General features: G+C 43.7%; 1 protein-coding gene across 5 annotated transcripts in view; it reads right to left on the bottom strand.

Annotated features, from left to right (window-relative positions):
- The window catches only part of SUMF2 (sulfatase modifying factor 2), a 58,799-nt gene extending 43,295 nt beyond the window's left edge, over positions 1-15,504 (bottom strand). For all 5 annotated transcript variants that reach the window (XR_011026223.1, XR_011026224.1, XR_011026225.1 and 2 more), the window contains exons 1-7: positions 15,371-15,504; positions 11,302-11,458; positions 10,266-10,380; positions 7,759-7,803; positions 4,615-4,765; positions 1,746-1,801; positions 755-839 (exon numbers count right to left, since the gene is read on the bottom strand). Coding sequence is in view for 2 of the 5 variants with exons in the window: in XM_068268580.1 (XP_068124681.1) it covers positions 755-839; positions 1,746-1,801; positions 4,615-4,765; positions 7,759-7,803; positions 10,266-10,380; positions 11,302-11,458; positions 15,371-15,437 (676 nt within the window). In the remaining 3 variants the exon portion in view is untranslated. The remainder of the gene's footprint in view (positions 1-754; positions 840-1,745; positions 1,802-4,614; positions 4,766-7,758; positions 7,804-10,265; positions 10,381-11,301; positions 11,459-15,370) is intronic.
- Between the last annotated feature and the right edge of the window lie 668 nt (positions 15,505-16,172).

The raw sequence follows: 16,172 nt of genomic DNA, 5'->3' as shown, positions 1-16,172 counted from the left end.
TATTTGTTGTTGTTGTTGTTGACTGAATAAGCTCTTGATCATTGTCTTGACCAGAAATAGGATCTCAAATGAAAATTGCATGGTATGTACCAACCTTAAGATCTACATTAAAAGAGAGAAAGAAAAAGCTGGCTGCAAGCCACAATTAGTACACAAGTGCAAATTACCTTTATTATGTGTGGTCAAAATTGGAAAAAATGTAAAGGAGTTGTCCCAAGACATACATGCACAATAAAACCAATGAAAAACACTCTGTGCAGATCAAGGGTCGACCTCCTGCATGGTGGGCCGAACCTCCGTGCCCCACACTGATCCCCACCGGGCGAAGCATATGGCTGGCAGCTAGATCACTGAAGACAGGAAAAGAATTGACATCCTAACACTGCATGGACTTCTGTGGTAGCTATGCAGTGAAACCAACACTCAGGCAATATATGAGTTATGACTGCAATAGCCAAAAGTGCTTTGACACTGAGCAATGCTTGAAAAATGCTAGCATCTTGCTCACTTTCGCTGCTGTAAACATCTACTAGTGATTTCTATCCCTACTTATATAAAAGGAGCCATGCATGACTGTAGTAACAGCCAGCCACATCTACACAATGATAGCTTGCACTCTTGCCTGTTTGCTGCTGCTCAAAGAGCAGAAAATGCTCTACAGTCAGACACTTGATACCAGCCCTGAGAAGTACTAGACAGCATCTTGTGTTCATCTGTAATGATTACTCCTGTGTTATATGTAATGATTACTTGCCATAAGCATTCTGTGCAGGAAATGCAGTTACTGGAGACACACCATGATAACCATCTTCAGCAGAGTCCATGTTGGGGAACTTTCCCTGAAACATTAAGCATTTTCTCAGGTTTACCTTTTGAGACACCTCATGTATAAATAATAAGTACATGATTAACCCTCCTGGCGGTTTGTCAACATCCGCCAGGGGGCAGCAAAGCTATTTTTTTTTTTTTTTTTCTCTCATATAGCGAGACAAGGTCTTGCTACATGATAGCCGCTGCTCAGCGGCATCACCCCAGCCCCTCCCCCAGCTGCGCCGCGATGGATAGCGGCGAATCGGCGGGTAGCGGCGGCGATCGGATTGTACACGCAGCTAGCAAAGTGCTAGCTGCGTGTAGCAAAAAAAAAAAAATATTCAAATCGGCCCAGCGGGGCCTGAGCGGTGCTTTCCGGCGGCATAGCCCGAGCTCAGCTCGGGCTTACCGCCAGGAAGGTTAATAGAATGACAGACACCGTCAGGACAATACAGAGTCAAACATTTCATTCCATCTATTATAACAAACACAACCTTGTCTTATTTTACCCTCACAGAATATCATAGCCACCCCTGATGCACTAAGTTCTTCCTGAAAGCTCTGTGTAATGAAATATCCCAGTCGTCTCACTGTGCTGCCACCATGATCTTCACACCTGCAACACGGATGCAGCCAGTGGAGTCACACCAGAGTCATCTGATCAGCATGCTCATTCTGGACCAGTGACTTAAAGGGATACTGAGCAGGTTTTAAAAACACAATTTGTAGCCCGCAAGGTCCCCTGGCGTCCTTTACACAACTGACATAGCACGTGTTGCACAAGCAACATAACTCCCCTTGCCTAGTAAATGCCCCTGCTGCCACTATAACTCCAGTAGCTGTGTGGATCGACGTAAAATGAAATAGACTTTAGTCAAGAATAGGAAATTGCTAAGACTGTATTTGGATAAGTCTGTTTAAAAGCAAGAGCTTACCTGCCAGAGATTGCTTTGCCTGGCCTCAAACGAGTTTCCCCACGGGTATGTCATGCCTGTCAGCATAAAATCAGGCACATTTAATGTGTGTATCCACTTTCCCAAAGGAAAATCTTTACTTTCCCAATCTTTATCAGCTCATTTCTATATACCAGTAATTGTTTAACAGACTGCATTACATAAATACTCTATTTTTCACAGGTCACAGCTCAGTAGCTCTGCCTATTTCAATGTGAAAAACATAAACTTTATATGTTTTTATTGCAGTTTTTCATTTCCATGTTAGGTGCATCCATGATAACTGATCCAGACTTTTTAAGGTCTTATTGGATATATTTTTTCGTGTGAGTGGAACTCATTTTAAGGATACCAGAGCTGAAAATGTTTGGAGAAACGGGGGGCTTTATGGGTAGCCGTGCTGAGGGACACCGCTCTCTCCGTTCCCCTCCATCCCTCTCCTTCCATACCTAAAGCTCCTCCGGCAGCCTCTTCTGGGTCGCCAGAGTTGGGCATCAGTACGCAGGCAATAGCCGGGCTGCGTGTGTCCCTCAGCTGACAGGGACAGTGGAGAACGGGGGAGTGGTGGACGTCAGGACAGCTCCCCATACATGCCTTCTCTCCCCTGTTTCTCCAAGCATTTTTGGCTCTGGTATCCTTTAATTTGGTGGCAAAGAATTTTTGATTGTCAAATGCAGGTAATGCTAATAGAAGGGAGGAGAACTAATATATTTATGAAAGACCCCCTTTTGGAATTGATTCACAGTCCCGATGAAGGCTAAAGGGCTGAAACCAGGGTGGGGTGATAAGTCATGCCACAAGAATTGTCTTCTAAGTCTTTTCAATAAAGAGTGCTCAGCTGATGGTAGACAAACAGTCTGCACAGTTTGTATTAAGCAGGAGAGCTCCTTCACGTGGCAGAAGCACATCATTACCACAAATCAGTGGAGGGATTCAACAGAGGACTGAAAGGGAATCCGAGGTGAGAGGGATATGGAGGCTGCCATATTTATTTCCTTGTAAACAATGCCAGTTGCCTGGCGGCCATGTTAATCTTCAGGCATAAGTAGTGTCTGAGTCAAAACCCTGGAACAGCATATAGCTAATCCAGTAAAACCTGAGTCAGCTGAGTCAGAGTACATTGATCTGTTGCATGCTTGTTCACTGTCTATGGCTAAAAGTATTTGAGACACAGGATCAGGATGACTGCTGGGTAACCGGTATTGTTTAAAAGGAAATAAATATGGCAGTCTCCATATCCTTCTCACCTTGGGTTCCCTTTAAAGAGTTGCAAGAGGGAATAAGTTCCAATGTATGAAGCCCGATGCTGCCCACACATCTGCGGCATACACAGGATGCTGAGTGACATCTTCAGTGGTGATTCATTGAACCTGGTGTTAGTGCCCTAGCATCAGGCAGGAGACTGCACTAGGTGGTGGATAATTACTTGAAAATAGGACATAGCAGTAAAGTATTTTAACTTTGAGCATAATTTTACTGTTTACTACAAAATAAAGAGGAGGATACTGGCTTATAAGATCTGTACAGAATATAGTGATTGGCTTTATTTTTTTAGGATGTCTTTCATAAAATAATTGCATATACTGTAATTTCGATTATTATTGACAGACTGGCTGATCTCAATACCTTGCAATCCTATTTCCACTGAGTGCCAGTTCTACACAGTTATTTGAAACTTTTAGTTCCTGTTATGTTTAACCACTGAGACAAAAAAAATAAGCTGAGAATTCTGGCATTTTTTTTCCAGCAAACCACATACTGTTGCCTTGGCATCCAGAAAGTTTCCTTAAGGCCTTGTTCACATTGCGTTCGGCTCGCGTGTCTGTCCGCAGTGGGCTTTTTTCGCGTTTTCTGTGCGTTCGCTCGTTTTTGTGGGCGATTTTGTAAGCGCTTTTGCAGATCGCTTCTGTCTTTTGATCCGGAAAAAATAAATACAATGTATTTTTTTTTTTTAAAACGCTCACGCATTCGCTTGCCAAAGCGATTTTGTGAGCATTTTGCGTTTTTCCTATACCTTCCATTGAAGCAAATCGCCTGAAAAATGGCCCAAGCACCGCTTTTGAAAGCGGATCACAAACGAACCGCTCTGATATGAACTTTCTCATAGAGAATCATTGCACAAGCGCTTTCAGAGTGATTTTGAACAAGGCCTCAAGGTTACTGAAGATACAGATTAGAGCGTAACGCTAATATTAAATGGCATTCTGTTACAAAATGTCTTGATGCCGACTGTTGTATAGATTTTTCCATTAAAATGAAGTAACCTTTAAAGAGAACCCGAGGTGGGTTTGAAGAATATTATCTGCATACAGCGGCTGGATCTGCCTATACAGCCCAGCCTCTGTTGCTATCCCAAACCCCTCTAAGGTCCCCCTGCACTCTGCAATCCCTCATAAATCACAGCCACGCTGCTGACAAACAGCTTGTCAAAGCTGGCTGTGTTTATCTCTATAGTGTCAGTCTGCTGCTCTCCCCGCCTCCTGCAGAACTCCGGTCCCCGCCTGCATCCCTTCCCTCCCTGCTAATTGGAGGGAAGGGACGGGGGCAGGGACCGGAGCTATGCAGGGGGCGGGGGAGCAGCTGAGACTGACACTACAGATGTAAACACAGCCTCACAGCACGGCTATGATTTATGAGGGATTGCAGAGTGCAGGGAGACCTTAGTGGGGTTTGGGATAGCAACAAAGGCTGGGCTGTATAGGCAGATCCAGCCTCTGTATGCAGATAACATTCTTTAAACACACCTCGGGTTCTCTTTAAACAAGTTTCAAATTTCCAGATATGGCTTCTATATTGATACATAAAAAATCAGTTAATTGGTTCACCAGAGAGAAGACTGTTTATAACATACTCTTTAATCTGCCACGTGCAGCAAATTCCCATTCTTCCTCTGTTGGCAGCCTTTTTCCTCTCCACTTACAGAAGGCTCGTGCATCATTCCAGCTGACCTGCAGAACTGGATAATCCAACTTGTCCTTGATGCCTGACCCTGGTCCTGCTGGCTGGAAAATAAGAAAGATAATATAGCAGATCACTCATCTCACTAAACCAAGTACCCCAGGGCACCCTGTATAACGATTTCCTAATGCCTGCATGGCAGCACCTGTGGGAGTAGTGGCTCCACATCCACTACCTCATAGGACAGTTAAATCATAGTTTAAGCAATCCCACCATCAGCATCCTCACCTAGCTGGTGTCTTTGCACATAACGTTTTTACTTGTTGTCCCCTAACTTGCCACATCATGTGGCTGTCCATCCCAGGTTTGCTACCACCAGGATCATGACCTCTATGTAGGTCATAAAAGTACCTGAGGTAGGATGTGCCTGAGTTCTGCTGGCCTTGGGGGTCATATTGTTTATCAGGAGGCTCGTATGTAAGTTAAAAGCTTGTCTTTATCGCATAGGCATAAATTTACATATTGCTCTAAAAGAGCAGGTATGGTGCAGTGTCCTCTTCTCCTTTCTCTTCCCTTTTCCTCGATTGAGCAGCGACGTGCGTTCCAGCGTATCTCTCATGCCCACTGGAGTGCTGTGTGGCCAATCACGCAGTTTGTCCCACTCTGGAACACAGAAGTGGGACAGGGTGGATCAAAAAGGCCTCGTTTTCAGGCCACGCAGACTACTGTATTTAATCCCCGGCTGTTCAGCAGAGTGTGGCAGCTGTTCACCAGGCTCTCAGCACAGACCACAGTAGCCTGCAGCATCAGCCTGCTTAAGGTGAAAACGCAGTACCTGTACAGGTTAGTGTAGCAGTGGGGAATCCATTGTGTCTTTGTTCGTTACCTCCTATCCCTACTCTTCTAAAGCCTGTCGTTCCTCTTGCAGCTCCATTGGCTGCCACTTTGGACACCAGTATGCCCCCACAGACCATATATATATACCGCCATAGCCACTCAGTTCATGGTCATTTATATTCTCGATCATCATCCTCTAGACAGCACTCAAAGCAGTGTTGGGCCTGTGAGAAGACTGTGATGCCAGGGAAACTGGTATACACCAGGGAGGCTGTTTCCAATCCAGCTGATGTCAAGGAAGTCATTGCATTGCAGTGCAGGATACAATGACTGATACTGTCCCAAATACCACCTGGACAGGTACCAGTTCAGCAGAGTGAGTCACAGCCCTAAACTTCCTCAGTTCCCAGTACCCAAGGATTGGACAAATTGGAGATTGGATTGGATTTGGCCTTGTCCAACCCTTTGTTAAAGCAGGTACAGAGGCTATTGACTGGGACAAGGAAGACAATGAGCCGGACCCATCGGCTCCTAAGAGGAAGAGAAATTATAAACATCTCAAGAAATTGTTTACAACCTTTCCATTGATGGATGAGATCAGAGACATTATACTCGATGAGTGGGAGAAGACAGAGAGAGAAAAAAAAACCTAAACTTGCTCACACTAACAAGGCGTGTCTGCATTTGAAGGGCTCAGGATGATCTGGGTGTGACATTCAGTAAACAGTGTATGCTGACCAGGCTGCGAGGGAAACATTTTCATTACTCGCCTTGTGTGGTAAATCTTAAGGCTCATACACATGTCCAACTTAATGCCCAACCAACCGCACAACATGACCAACCGTACAACGAGTTGTTTACATTACAAGTACGTACACACACACACACACCAACCAACTAAACACCCAACTCACTAAAATACTATGTGCGCAAGCTAAATGAAAAGTTGTTCAAAAGACTTGTACACACATTCCAACCTGCATGATAATTGGTCAGATTTATCCTCCAGCAGCAGCACCACCACAGATTGTGATCGGTTTCATGCTGAAATCAATTCACAATCTGTTTGCAGTAAAGGCAGCCATACGATCCCTCTCTGATCAGAGAGGGATCTATCTGCTGGTCAAATCTGATGGCAAATCGACCAGTGTATGGCCACCTTAAAGGGACTCTGTAACAACATTTTAAGCCTTATTTCTTCTATCCTATAAGTTTCTATGCCTGTTCGTATGTGGTCTGTCTTACTGCAGCCTTTGGTAGTTGCACTGTCTCTGTAATAAATCTTATCTCCTTTCATCTGTAGGCTCTGTCGGGCTGAGGCTGGAATGTGTGGAATGTGCAGCACTGCTTGTCTTCAAGCTCTGCATGAGTCACACAGTAAGCTGTTCTCAGCCTATCATACTCTGGTTTGAAGCCATGTCATTTGTTTGTAAACACTGCCTAAACCTGTTAATTACAAGCCAGGATTGCAGCAGGGAGTGGCAGAAACAGCACAGAGGGGCCCAGGAGAACATAATAAAGAGAATGGTATGCTTTTTATTGTAAAAATTTTAGAGTACAGATTCTCTTTAAGAGAATTGTCATGGATCAGTTTCTTCACTGCCGAAATTGGAATGCAGCCAATCCGTGATGAATCAGCTGCTCTTTAATCCCAACACCCGGGCAGCTCTGCTGGACGGCTTAATATGTAAGTACCCAAAAAGTTTTAAAGAGACTACGAGCACCTCTCATGGGTATGCCTTTAAGACAGACGACTTCCAACAAAGCCCTGCTATGACCCCTCTGGAGGAGCCTCTTGCAATGGCCATGCGTGTCACTTCCTCTTCCTGCTTCATTCAGTGATGCACTTCTCTAGCAGAGAAGACAGGGGTGACCTTGAAGTTATAACATAGCCAAGATGGCAGCAGCATTTTTTAAATTGAAATCGAACGAAAACTATTTGGTGTAGAAAGGCGTTTCAGATGAAAGAGGAGAGCACAAGCAACAGAATGGTATGCATTATTAAGTACTTTGCAGTACTGGTCGGAGTCTTAAAGGCATGCCCATGAGAGGTGCTCGAAGTCCCTTTAAGTAAAGTATATAATATTCAGATACTTTCCGGTATGTGTTTCAAGGTTTTACAAAAGATGTTCTTTTCAAAACTTTACAGCGCATAGTTATCATGAAGCAATTAATTACTTCTGCTGGTATTACGAATAATAATAATTTTTTAAAAAACAGTAACCTCGGAAAGCAATATTTTATTGTCAGAAATGCTTACCTGGCGCCAAAACGCTCTCTCTACAGGAAGCCACCACGGTGCAGACTGTGAATAATAGAAATGTGTAAGACACTGATGAAAACTAAAACAAGAACTTTCATTATTTTCATGATCTTAATAATAATACATGCTTGCTGTAACAAGCTAAAACAAGACAGAATACCGCTGTCATTACAACTAATACCTTAGCATTCTATCTAACAACAGAGCTCAGTGTTGCATGTGGATGAAATGGGGAGAGTGTAGGGGAAAAGCCAAACTCTGCAGCACAAACGAAGGAAGGTTTGTGAGGTCCTGGCTATTACTCTCCCACATGTTCTCTGCCTCATGGCATGCGCCTGTGTCCCCCCACTGCCGCGCTATAGCCCCCCTGAAATTAGCAACAATATTTGTTGTTATCTTGTAGGGTGATGGTGATGATTCCCTGCTTAGATGCCCGCTGGCTGCGTTCCTGCAGGCTTTCCCCAGCTGCCATTGGGCAGCTCTCTTTCCCTGACTGCACCCCCGCCTCCCTACACGCTGGGAAAGAGATCTCTCTCCTTCCAGTGTTGTGACCCAGAGGTCACGAAATTGAAAGTAGGTCCCAGCAGGCCAACAGAGCAGCGGAGAGCAGCGGGGATGGCAGCTACCTGATCCGCCCCACACCCCACACCAGGTAGCTTAGTTTTGTTTTTTAATATGAGCCCACCTCGGGCTCTCTTTAAATTACTTCAGTACCACTGCCTTCCCTTCTGAGCAGAGTTGGTCAGAAAGATACATGTAATTCTGAGTTGATGCAGATTTATGCAAAATGATTATGCAAATTTATGGAGCTCGAAAATGGACCAATGAAATGAAGCTGAGGTGGGATTTGATATTGATTTTTGATATGGGTATATTTTCAAGCTCCATACATTTTTCTTTTTTGCTTATTTCTGCAAAAAAAAAATGGAATTATTTGCATGTAATTCTCCATCCATAGTACTAACTAATACTAGTTTCCTGGCTCTGATGAGGATTCTCTGCCTACAATCACTTCTCAGTCAGAATAACTGTGCAGGTCAGATTTGCAAACCTGTTCCCAATAAGTCACTTGCTAAAGAATCTGCATCTAGAATTTTCAGAAGGTCAGTAATTACTACTTCCAGGATTCTATCAAAGCAGGCTTACATTAATCTGAAAGAGTAGAGAAAACAACCCAAACAAATAAGGCAGTCACCTGACAGGGGGGTTTAACTTGACAAAGAAGATGCATAATTGTAGGAAATATGCAGTTCAATAAAACAAATGCGAAGATCAAAAATAAAAATGATTAAAGTAAAACTGAAATGAAGAAAAAAAAAGTCATATACTTACCTGTAGAGAGGGAGGCTTTAGATACTGAAGAGCCTTCCCGTTCCTCCCGCGGTGTCCTGGTTCCAGCACTGTCCGTTAGAGCTATTCGACCAACTACACCTCCATGAGCCCTGGGAAGGGTTCAGGAGTGCGCGTGTCCCTGAGCTCTCCTGAAGAAGGGCCGATCCATACTGCGCGAAAACTTTAAATGCAAAGAAACCTGCTGCAATGATTCTGCAATTGGAGCATTCATATCATTTCATTGGTCCCATGGTGCTTTGGGTTATGTTGTAGCAACGCGAGCCAAGCAGTGCTCTACTGGACACAATGCAAGTGCCCATGTTATGATAACCAATGAGTTAGTGTGCATCACTGTGAGCCACCAGTTTTGAGAGCCATGGTGATGTTCCGCTCGTGCATGCAGTACATCGCAATGGATTCAGTGTGAAGTTAGCCTAAGGGCCTATTTCCACTACACACGGATTCTGGATGCAGAAAACTGACTCCAATGAATGCCTATGGGAAATCTGCATCAGAAAAATTGCGTTTAGTGGAAACAGGCCCATAGGCATTCATTGGAGTCAGTTTTCTGCATCCAGAATCCACGTGCAGTGTAAATAGGCCCTTATAGGGTCCTTTTACAGTTGCTCTCAGTTAAACTGAAAGAAAACTGATTTCAAAGTAATTTCCATGTTTTCCTATGGCACAGTTCCCACTATACGTGTTTAAACTGATTTTCACAATGCACTGCTATGGAAAAAATGCATACTAACGCACATTAACACATACCAACGCATTAAGTGTAAAAGGGCCCTAAGGCTCCATTACCTGCAGCAATACAAAATACAGCCTTACCTAGCTACCATGATAGTTGCCTTGCAAAATACGTCACATGGTAAACCTCAGCAGATCCCCACAGGAAAATAATTTAAAATTTTCAGCCGACGTTCCCCTTCTGTGCACAGACCCATGCATTGGTCCGGTCCAGAGGTCAGAGAATTACATCAGGGCATGATTATGTTACAAAGCAGATACCATGGAGAGGTAAAACTGCATTTATTGAAACCTTACTGCCATCTCAGTAACACGCAGTAATACATAGAGCCAACATCCAGTTTATAGTGATTACATTCTGGTTAGTAGGTATAATCTAGACGGAAAAAACAAAAACAAAAAAAAAACAATCCACCAACCTCCAACTTTTGAGTGACTTTTTTCTTCAGCTCATCTGACACAAAATCTTCAAATACAAAGCTCCAACCAAACGTCTCTGCTTCTGACTTATACTTTGTCGCTCGTACAAATTCTCTAAAAAGAAACAAATAACATAAAACCTTGTTTCATAGATCTGACTTTGTAAATATTATGCAATCAATCTGCGATGCTAGCTATGTATTTCTAACATGCCAAAAAATTGCAGTTTCAGTTCCTTACAAACCCAGGAACAGTATGTGTTGCTCAATTACATCCCCCCATGCTCAGTTACATTCCTTTACCTTTCCTGAAGTTGGACAAACAATTTAAGAGCAGTGGCACAAGCAGTCTTTTCATAAAAAACATTTTATTAAAAATAAAGCAATAAGTGAATCGTGGTGCAGAAGATAGCTAAGCAAAAGCAATAGAAATCTCCCAGCAATATGCCTAAAAACACCTTTGTGTTACGCAGGTTGCTTAATGTAATGTGCTAGGTCATTTGGAAATTATACAGTGATCACAAGACCTAAAATGACTTTTATATCAGCCGGTAAACTGTGTGCAATGCTGGTGAGAAAGGAAAGATGCAGTGAGTGCAACTAAGATGTTATATTTGCAGTTTTATATGAATTAGGCTAGATCCACACTATGCCAGATGTACCACAGTGCATTCACAGCATATTCTGTGCAGATACTACCAGGGAAGATTCCTATTGGTCTATGTTAACCCAGAGGGTAGCTGCCAGGGGTTCCCATTGGTAATGTAGCGCTAGTCCCCAGCAGCGGACCCAAGTGGTGGGTTTGCCAAGTGACGGCGAAACAGAAGGTGACAGATGAAGAAGCGAACAAAGGGATACAGGAAAAGGCCTAGTGAGAGCAGACAGTTCCCATAGGCTTTCATTGTTTATATAGGACACTGCAGCTTCTGTGGTGCCCAGAAAAGACGAGCAGCTAAAAACAGGTTCAAATCCATTTTAATACCTGCAATGGAATTGGCTCTAATAACAGGAAACAGAACTAATTCTTTCACCTAACCTGAAATCTTTGTTGGTGACCGGATATTTGTCAATAGCAAATGGATTCACAGTTGCTGGTTTACTTGGGCTTTCTCCATCTTTACTGTCTGGGGCATCTGTTCCCATCTTGAATTTTCCACCATCAAGTGTGACCATTGAACCATGTTGTTCTTGCCCTGAAAATACAAATGCTTAAAGTGACCTCGGGAAACATAAATTAACATATATTTATACCAATACACAACATTGCTCCAAACTCCAATACTTAATGTAAAATAGTTCCTTTAGTTGTCAGACATCAAATCACATTGGTGGAATTTCACTATGAGGTTTCCTGCTGGGTCCCCTAAACTAGACTAGTGCCCAACATGTTGAGGTATAGTAGCACACTGCACATCCAGTGCACGGTACAGTGAAGCATACTGTCATTGATTGTATGCTTCACTGCATGCAAGGCAACCAGGGCTATGGAGTGGAGTCAGAGCAATTTTTTGGGTACCTGATTCAGAGTCATAAAAAATGTACCGACTCCAAATCCTAATAAATTGAAACTGTAATCAACCTCCTTAGCGGTAATCACCAGTACAGCTCAGGGTGGAAAAAGCATGCCAGGAGCAGTAACCCCGAGCTGAACTTGTGGTAGCCGCCGAAGGTCTATGCAGAGCAATGCGCGCAGCGGGCATTTTTCACTCACCTGCCGGGGGATCAAGACGTCGGCCGCCATTCTTCTTTCTCTCCTCCAAGTCTCTGCTTTCCCCTGGTGAGATCACGTCTGTCGTCATGACGACAGCCAGCAATCTCACTATTGGGTTACAGCGCCACCCAGAGGATGGAGGGAAAACTGCAGCGCTGGATCACAGGGAGTTGAGTGAGTGCTGAGCTGCTGCAGATCTGCCTAGCAGCATGATTTTTCACAGTTTTAAGGTCTAAAAACATGCAAAAGAATTGCACCGCTTTTAGACTTTAAAATCCAGAAAGACTCATACCACAAAGGGGTTAAAAGATAAAATCTGATAAAATGTTGTATTTCTCAGACAAGTCATAATAAATAACTTGTATATACAGCAATAGCAGTGTTTAGATCAGATGCATATCTGATTGTGTACACAGGAAATATATGTGAGCTTTAATTAGAAAGTACATTTGAGTGTTAACATATGTAACTTTTGTCAGCTCCCATACCAATTCTACATGTTTTTCAAACTTCCTTTGCTCATTCAATGAATTTGATATGCTGTTAAATTTGGGGTTGGTGACTACAAATTAAGTTACACAGTGGTACTATAATCTTCATATGCACTCCCTGCATAGCTGTTAAGCCGCATCTACACGCGTAGATGCGGCCGCGATGCTCCTTATCAATCGAGCCGCTGATGCGGCTCGATTGATAAGATCCGGCAGGACGGATCTTCGCACCGCCGATTCCCTGCTCGATCCCCGCGAGGGGACAATGGCAGGGAATTGTGCGGGAGATAAGCGGCGCCGGCGGGGACGAGCGGGGAATCGAATGCGGCGCACGCGCGGCGACACGGCGGGCACGCGGAAGAGGCGATCCGGCGGCTAATCGAGCTGCCGGATCGCTTCGAAGTCCCATGGTGTAGATGGGGCTTTAATCCTCTGAGAATGTTGTGCAGAGGCATTGAGGAATAATCCCCTCATTCTCCTGCAGAGTACCTGCACATCGCCATACAATTTTTTAAATATCTGATCAATTTAAGAATTGCAATCAATTTTCCTGATTGTAACATTTCAAAAATATGACCAATGTACCACGCACATATGTTCATTTTTTCCCCAATTATGATAAAAATGATTGGAAACGCTGAGAAAATTGCAAGGGTGTGTATATTAATAAATTGACAATCTAACACACACCATACAATCTTTAGAAAGTTGAAGAAAACTTTCCAGCATTCCGGATCGATAAAAATGGGAAATCCGATCAGATTTTTCACTCTAATGAAAAAAAGCTTTTGATTTTTTCGGGAGATCCAATCATATTTATCGAATTGCCGTAAAATCAGATCATTTTATTGTATCGTGTGTGGCCACCTTTAGGGCCCATTAACACTTGAGCGTTTTGCCGGCAATTTCGGCAAAACGATCAAACGCTAGCGCTTTTCAAAGCGCAAAGATAATAAAAGTCTATGGGCCCGTTCTCATTTGGGCGATTTGCGCTAATCGATGCAAATCGACCCAAAACCGCTAAACGCAAACACGTAGCCTGCACCATTTTCAGGCGATTTCCCGGTGATCGCATTTCAGTGCTATAGAAGCGCAAAACGCAATCACTAAAAAAAAAAATCGCCAGGTGTGAAAGGGTGGTTTTTTGGTGTTAATCGCCAAAAAACCCAGAGCAAAACGCTAGCAAAATCGGTAGTATTTAGCGATCAGCAAGTGTGAATGGGCCCTCAGGTCTGGGACCCACTACAAAGCGCAAATCGATATTTCAACCGTTAGTGATTTGTGGTAGCGCTTTGCAAGCAATTTTGGGAGCAATATCCCAGCTCCTATACATTAGAATGGAAATGCTTCCAAAATGCGGCATGTCCTGCAATTGTAATTTGCCTAATCACAATCACTCTAGTGGATTCTGTCCCATCCATATATTTTAGCAGAGCGTTTAGGAAAATTGCTAGCAATTGAAAGCGCTCCCTAAACGCTCAAAAAAAACAAATATGGTAATTTACGGCCATAGTAGCACTCAAGCAGTAATTTTGGACCGTCCAGACACGGAGCCCAAATTACGATAAAGACAGCATAATTTGGCCGCCGGCAACAGCTTAAATAAAAAACAGATTCAAAAACATATACCGTGAAAGGGGTAAACCTCTGCATCCTAATGAGGTTTCCCCCATGCCTCAGCTAGCCTTATCCGGCACTGGCACCCCTGAACAATCAATAGTAGTAACAGAGGCCTGCCTGCGCACAGGCACACTATCAGCTTTCTGCTCGGGCTCTGGTGGAAACAGCTGAACTCTACTGCGCAGGCAGCTGTGTCTCCGCATGAGGCTGGGAGCAATACAACGGGTTTTCTGCAGGTTTTCCTTTTTCTGTACATTTGTATTTTTTCAATATTCTTCATTTTTCAATTAAGTATTATATATTTTTTTTTATTTAAAAAAAAAAGCACATCTTCTTTGTTTCCATTGAAATACATGATGTGCGTTTTTCATAATTATGTAGCAAGTTGTGCATTTTAAAAACGTACATTGGAAAACGCAGAGATATGCGTTTTTTTATGCATCCCATAGACTTTCATTATAGGCAAAAATGCATGTTTTCTGTAATGCGTGTGACTCTGCCTAGTGTGCTCCTAGCCACCCAGGTAGAGTAGGCAACTTGCATCTGGCAAAACTGTTTTCAGTCTGGTCAAGGTAAGATCCAATCCTACCGTGAAAGATGACTTTCATGAACGCAAACCTGTAATGTCTAATAAAAAAATAAAAAAAATAAAGACACTTACTCAAGTAGTAGGAGGATCCAGAGGCCTCCCAAGTATGGGCTGCCCCTGAGTAGTCTAGTGCGCAGGCATGGACCATAATCGCACATGGGTACCATGGCCAAGCTTGTAGAAGCACAAAAAGTGGCCTATCCAGCAGTGGGTGGGGTCGATGATGATCATACTCCCTACTACATCGCTTAGTATTTTTTTATAGAAGGTTTGCTTTAATGATCTGTAGGAGAGCAACTGTGAGAACACATCCAACAAGCTTGTGGAAAAACTCAGATGTTCACGTTGAGGGATTGTTATTTAGTGATATTCAGTTTATATCTTTGTTCAGTCATTCATATTTTGTATCTTTTCAAATATTTGTGTAAAGATTCTTATCTGGTTTTCCCATACACTATATGCTTTGTTTCAGTAAGATCAGAATATAGTCTAGATAAACCGTGAGGCTAACACCCCCACCACAACTATTAATAAAATAAAATGTACTTATTAAAACCTGAAACTAAAGATCCTTAGTTTTATCACTATAGCGATACACGTGAGCTGTGGGTGCCATACATGTGCACGTCTACCCAATCGCAGCGTGAGGCTATTGTAGCAACAGGGAAAAGTGACAGCGGCCTCCCCAGCTCACCCTGCGACACTCGCTGCCCCAGCACAGCCAGCAGCAGCGTCACCGCAACCTGCACCCGGTTTCTCATTCTCCAGGGGAATCCTCAGCTCAGCCTCACTCACAGCACACTGTCAGAGACCAGCCTGCTGTACCCGGAAGCTAATGTCGGGCAGTGCAAATGCGTTGACAGTGGAAAAGCTAGCGCCATCTTGTGGAGACATATGAATTTGCCATAGCTTTACAATGAGTAATATTCATTACTTATCATCGGAAAATGCTGAAATAACATGCTAAATCCTTTTGAAAATATGAATACATTTGAAACTTAAGTATTTCTAATGCTTCCATGCATAATTCCATAGTTATCTAGGTAGTGTTAAAGTGTAAAATAAAAATATTAGACTCCTAAGGTCTCAAGAAATCGCAGGAAGTGACATCAGTGGAGCGCACGCTGGAACAAGGAAGAGGGGAGTGATCCCCGCCCGTCCATTGCCTCTTATAGCTGCAGCCAGCGACGTAACTGTTTAAAGCTGGAGGGGAGCGGAGGACGGGGGACCCAGGCGAGGGAGGGGCTGGTCCAACCCCCCTTCCCGCCGCTAGGCCCAATACCCCCTTCCTGCCCGCTATCCCCTCCAGCTCGGGCGGCCCCCTACACCCACGGACGGGCGGGTGCCGCCCCCCCAGAAGTGCCGCCTGAGGCAAAAGTTTCACCCCGCCTCATGGGCGGGCTGGCCCGGATTGCAGCTAAGCAGATCAGCAGAGCTGCCAGCCACCGGTATTGCTTAAAAGGAAATAAATATGGCAGCCTCCATATACCCCTTAC

The sequence above is a fragment of the Hyperolius riggenbachi genome, chromosome 2 (genome assembly GCF_040937935.1).
Source record: "Hyperolius riggenbachi isolate aHypRig1 chromosome 2, aHypRig1.pri, whole genome shotgun sequence".
NCBI classification, from domain to species: domain Eukaryota; kingdom Metazoa; phylum Chordata; class Amphibia; order Anura; family Hyperoliidae; genus Hyperolius; species Hyperolius riggenbachi.
Note: the sequence above shows the minus strand (reverse complement) of the source record. Positions and strands in the feature narration are given on the sequence as shown.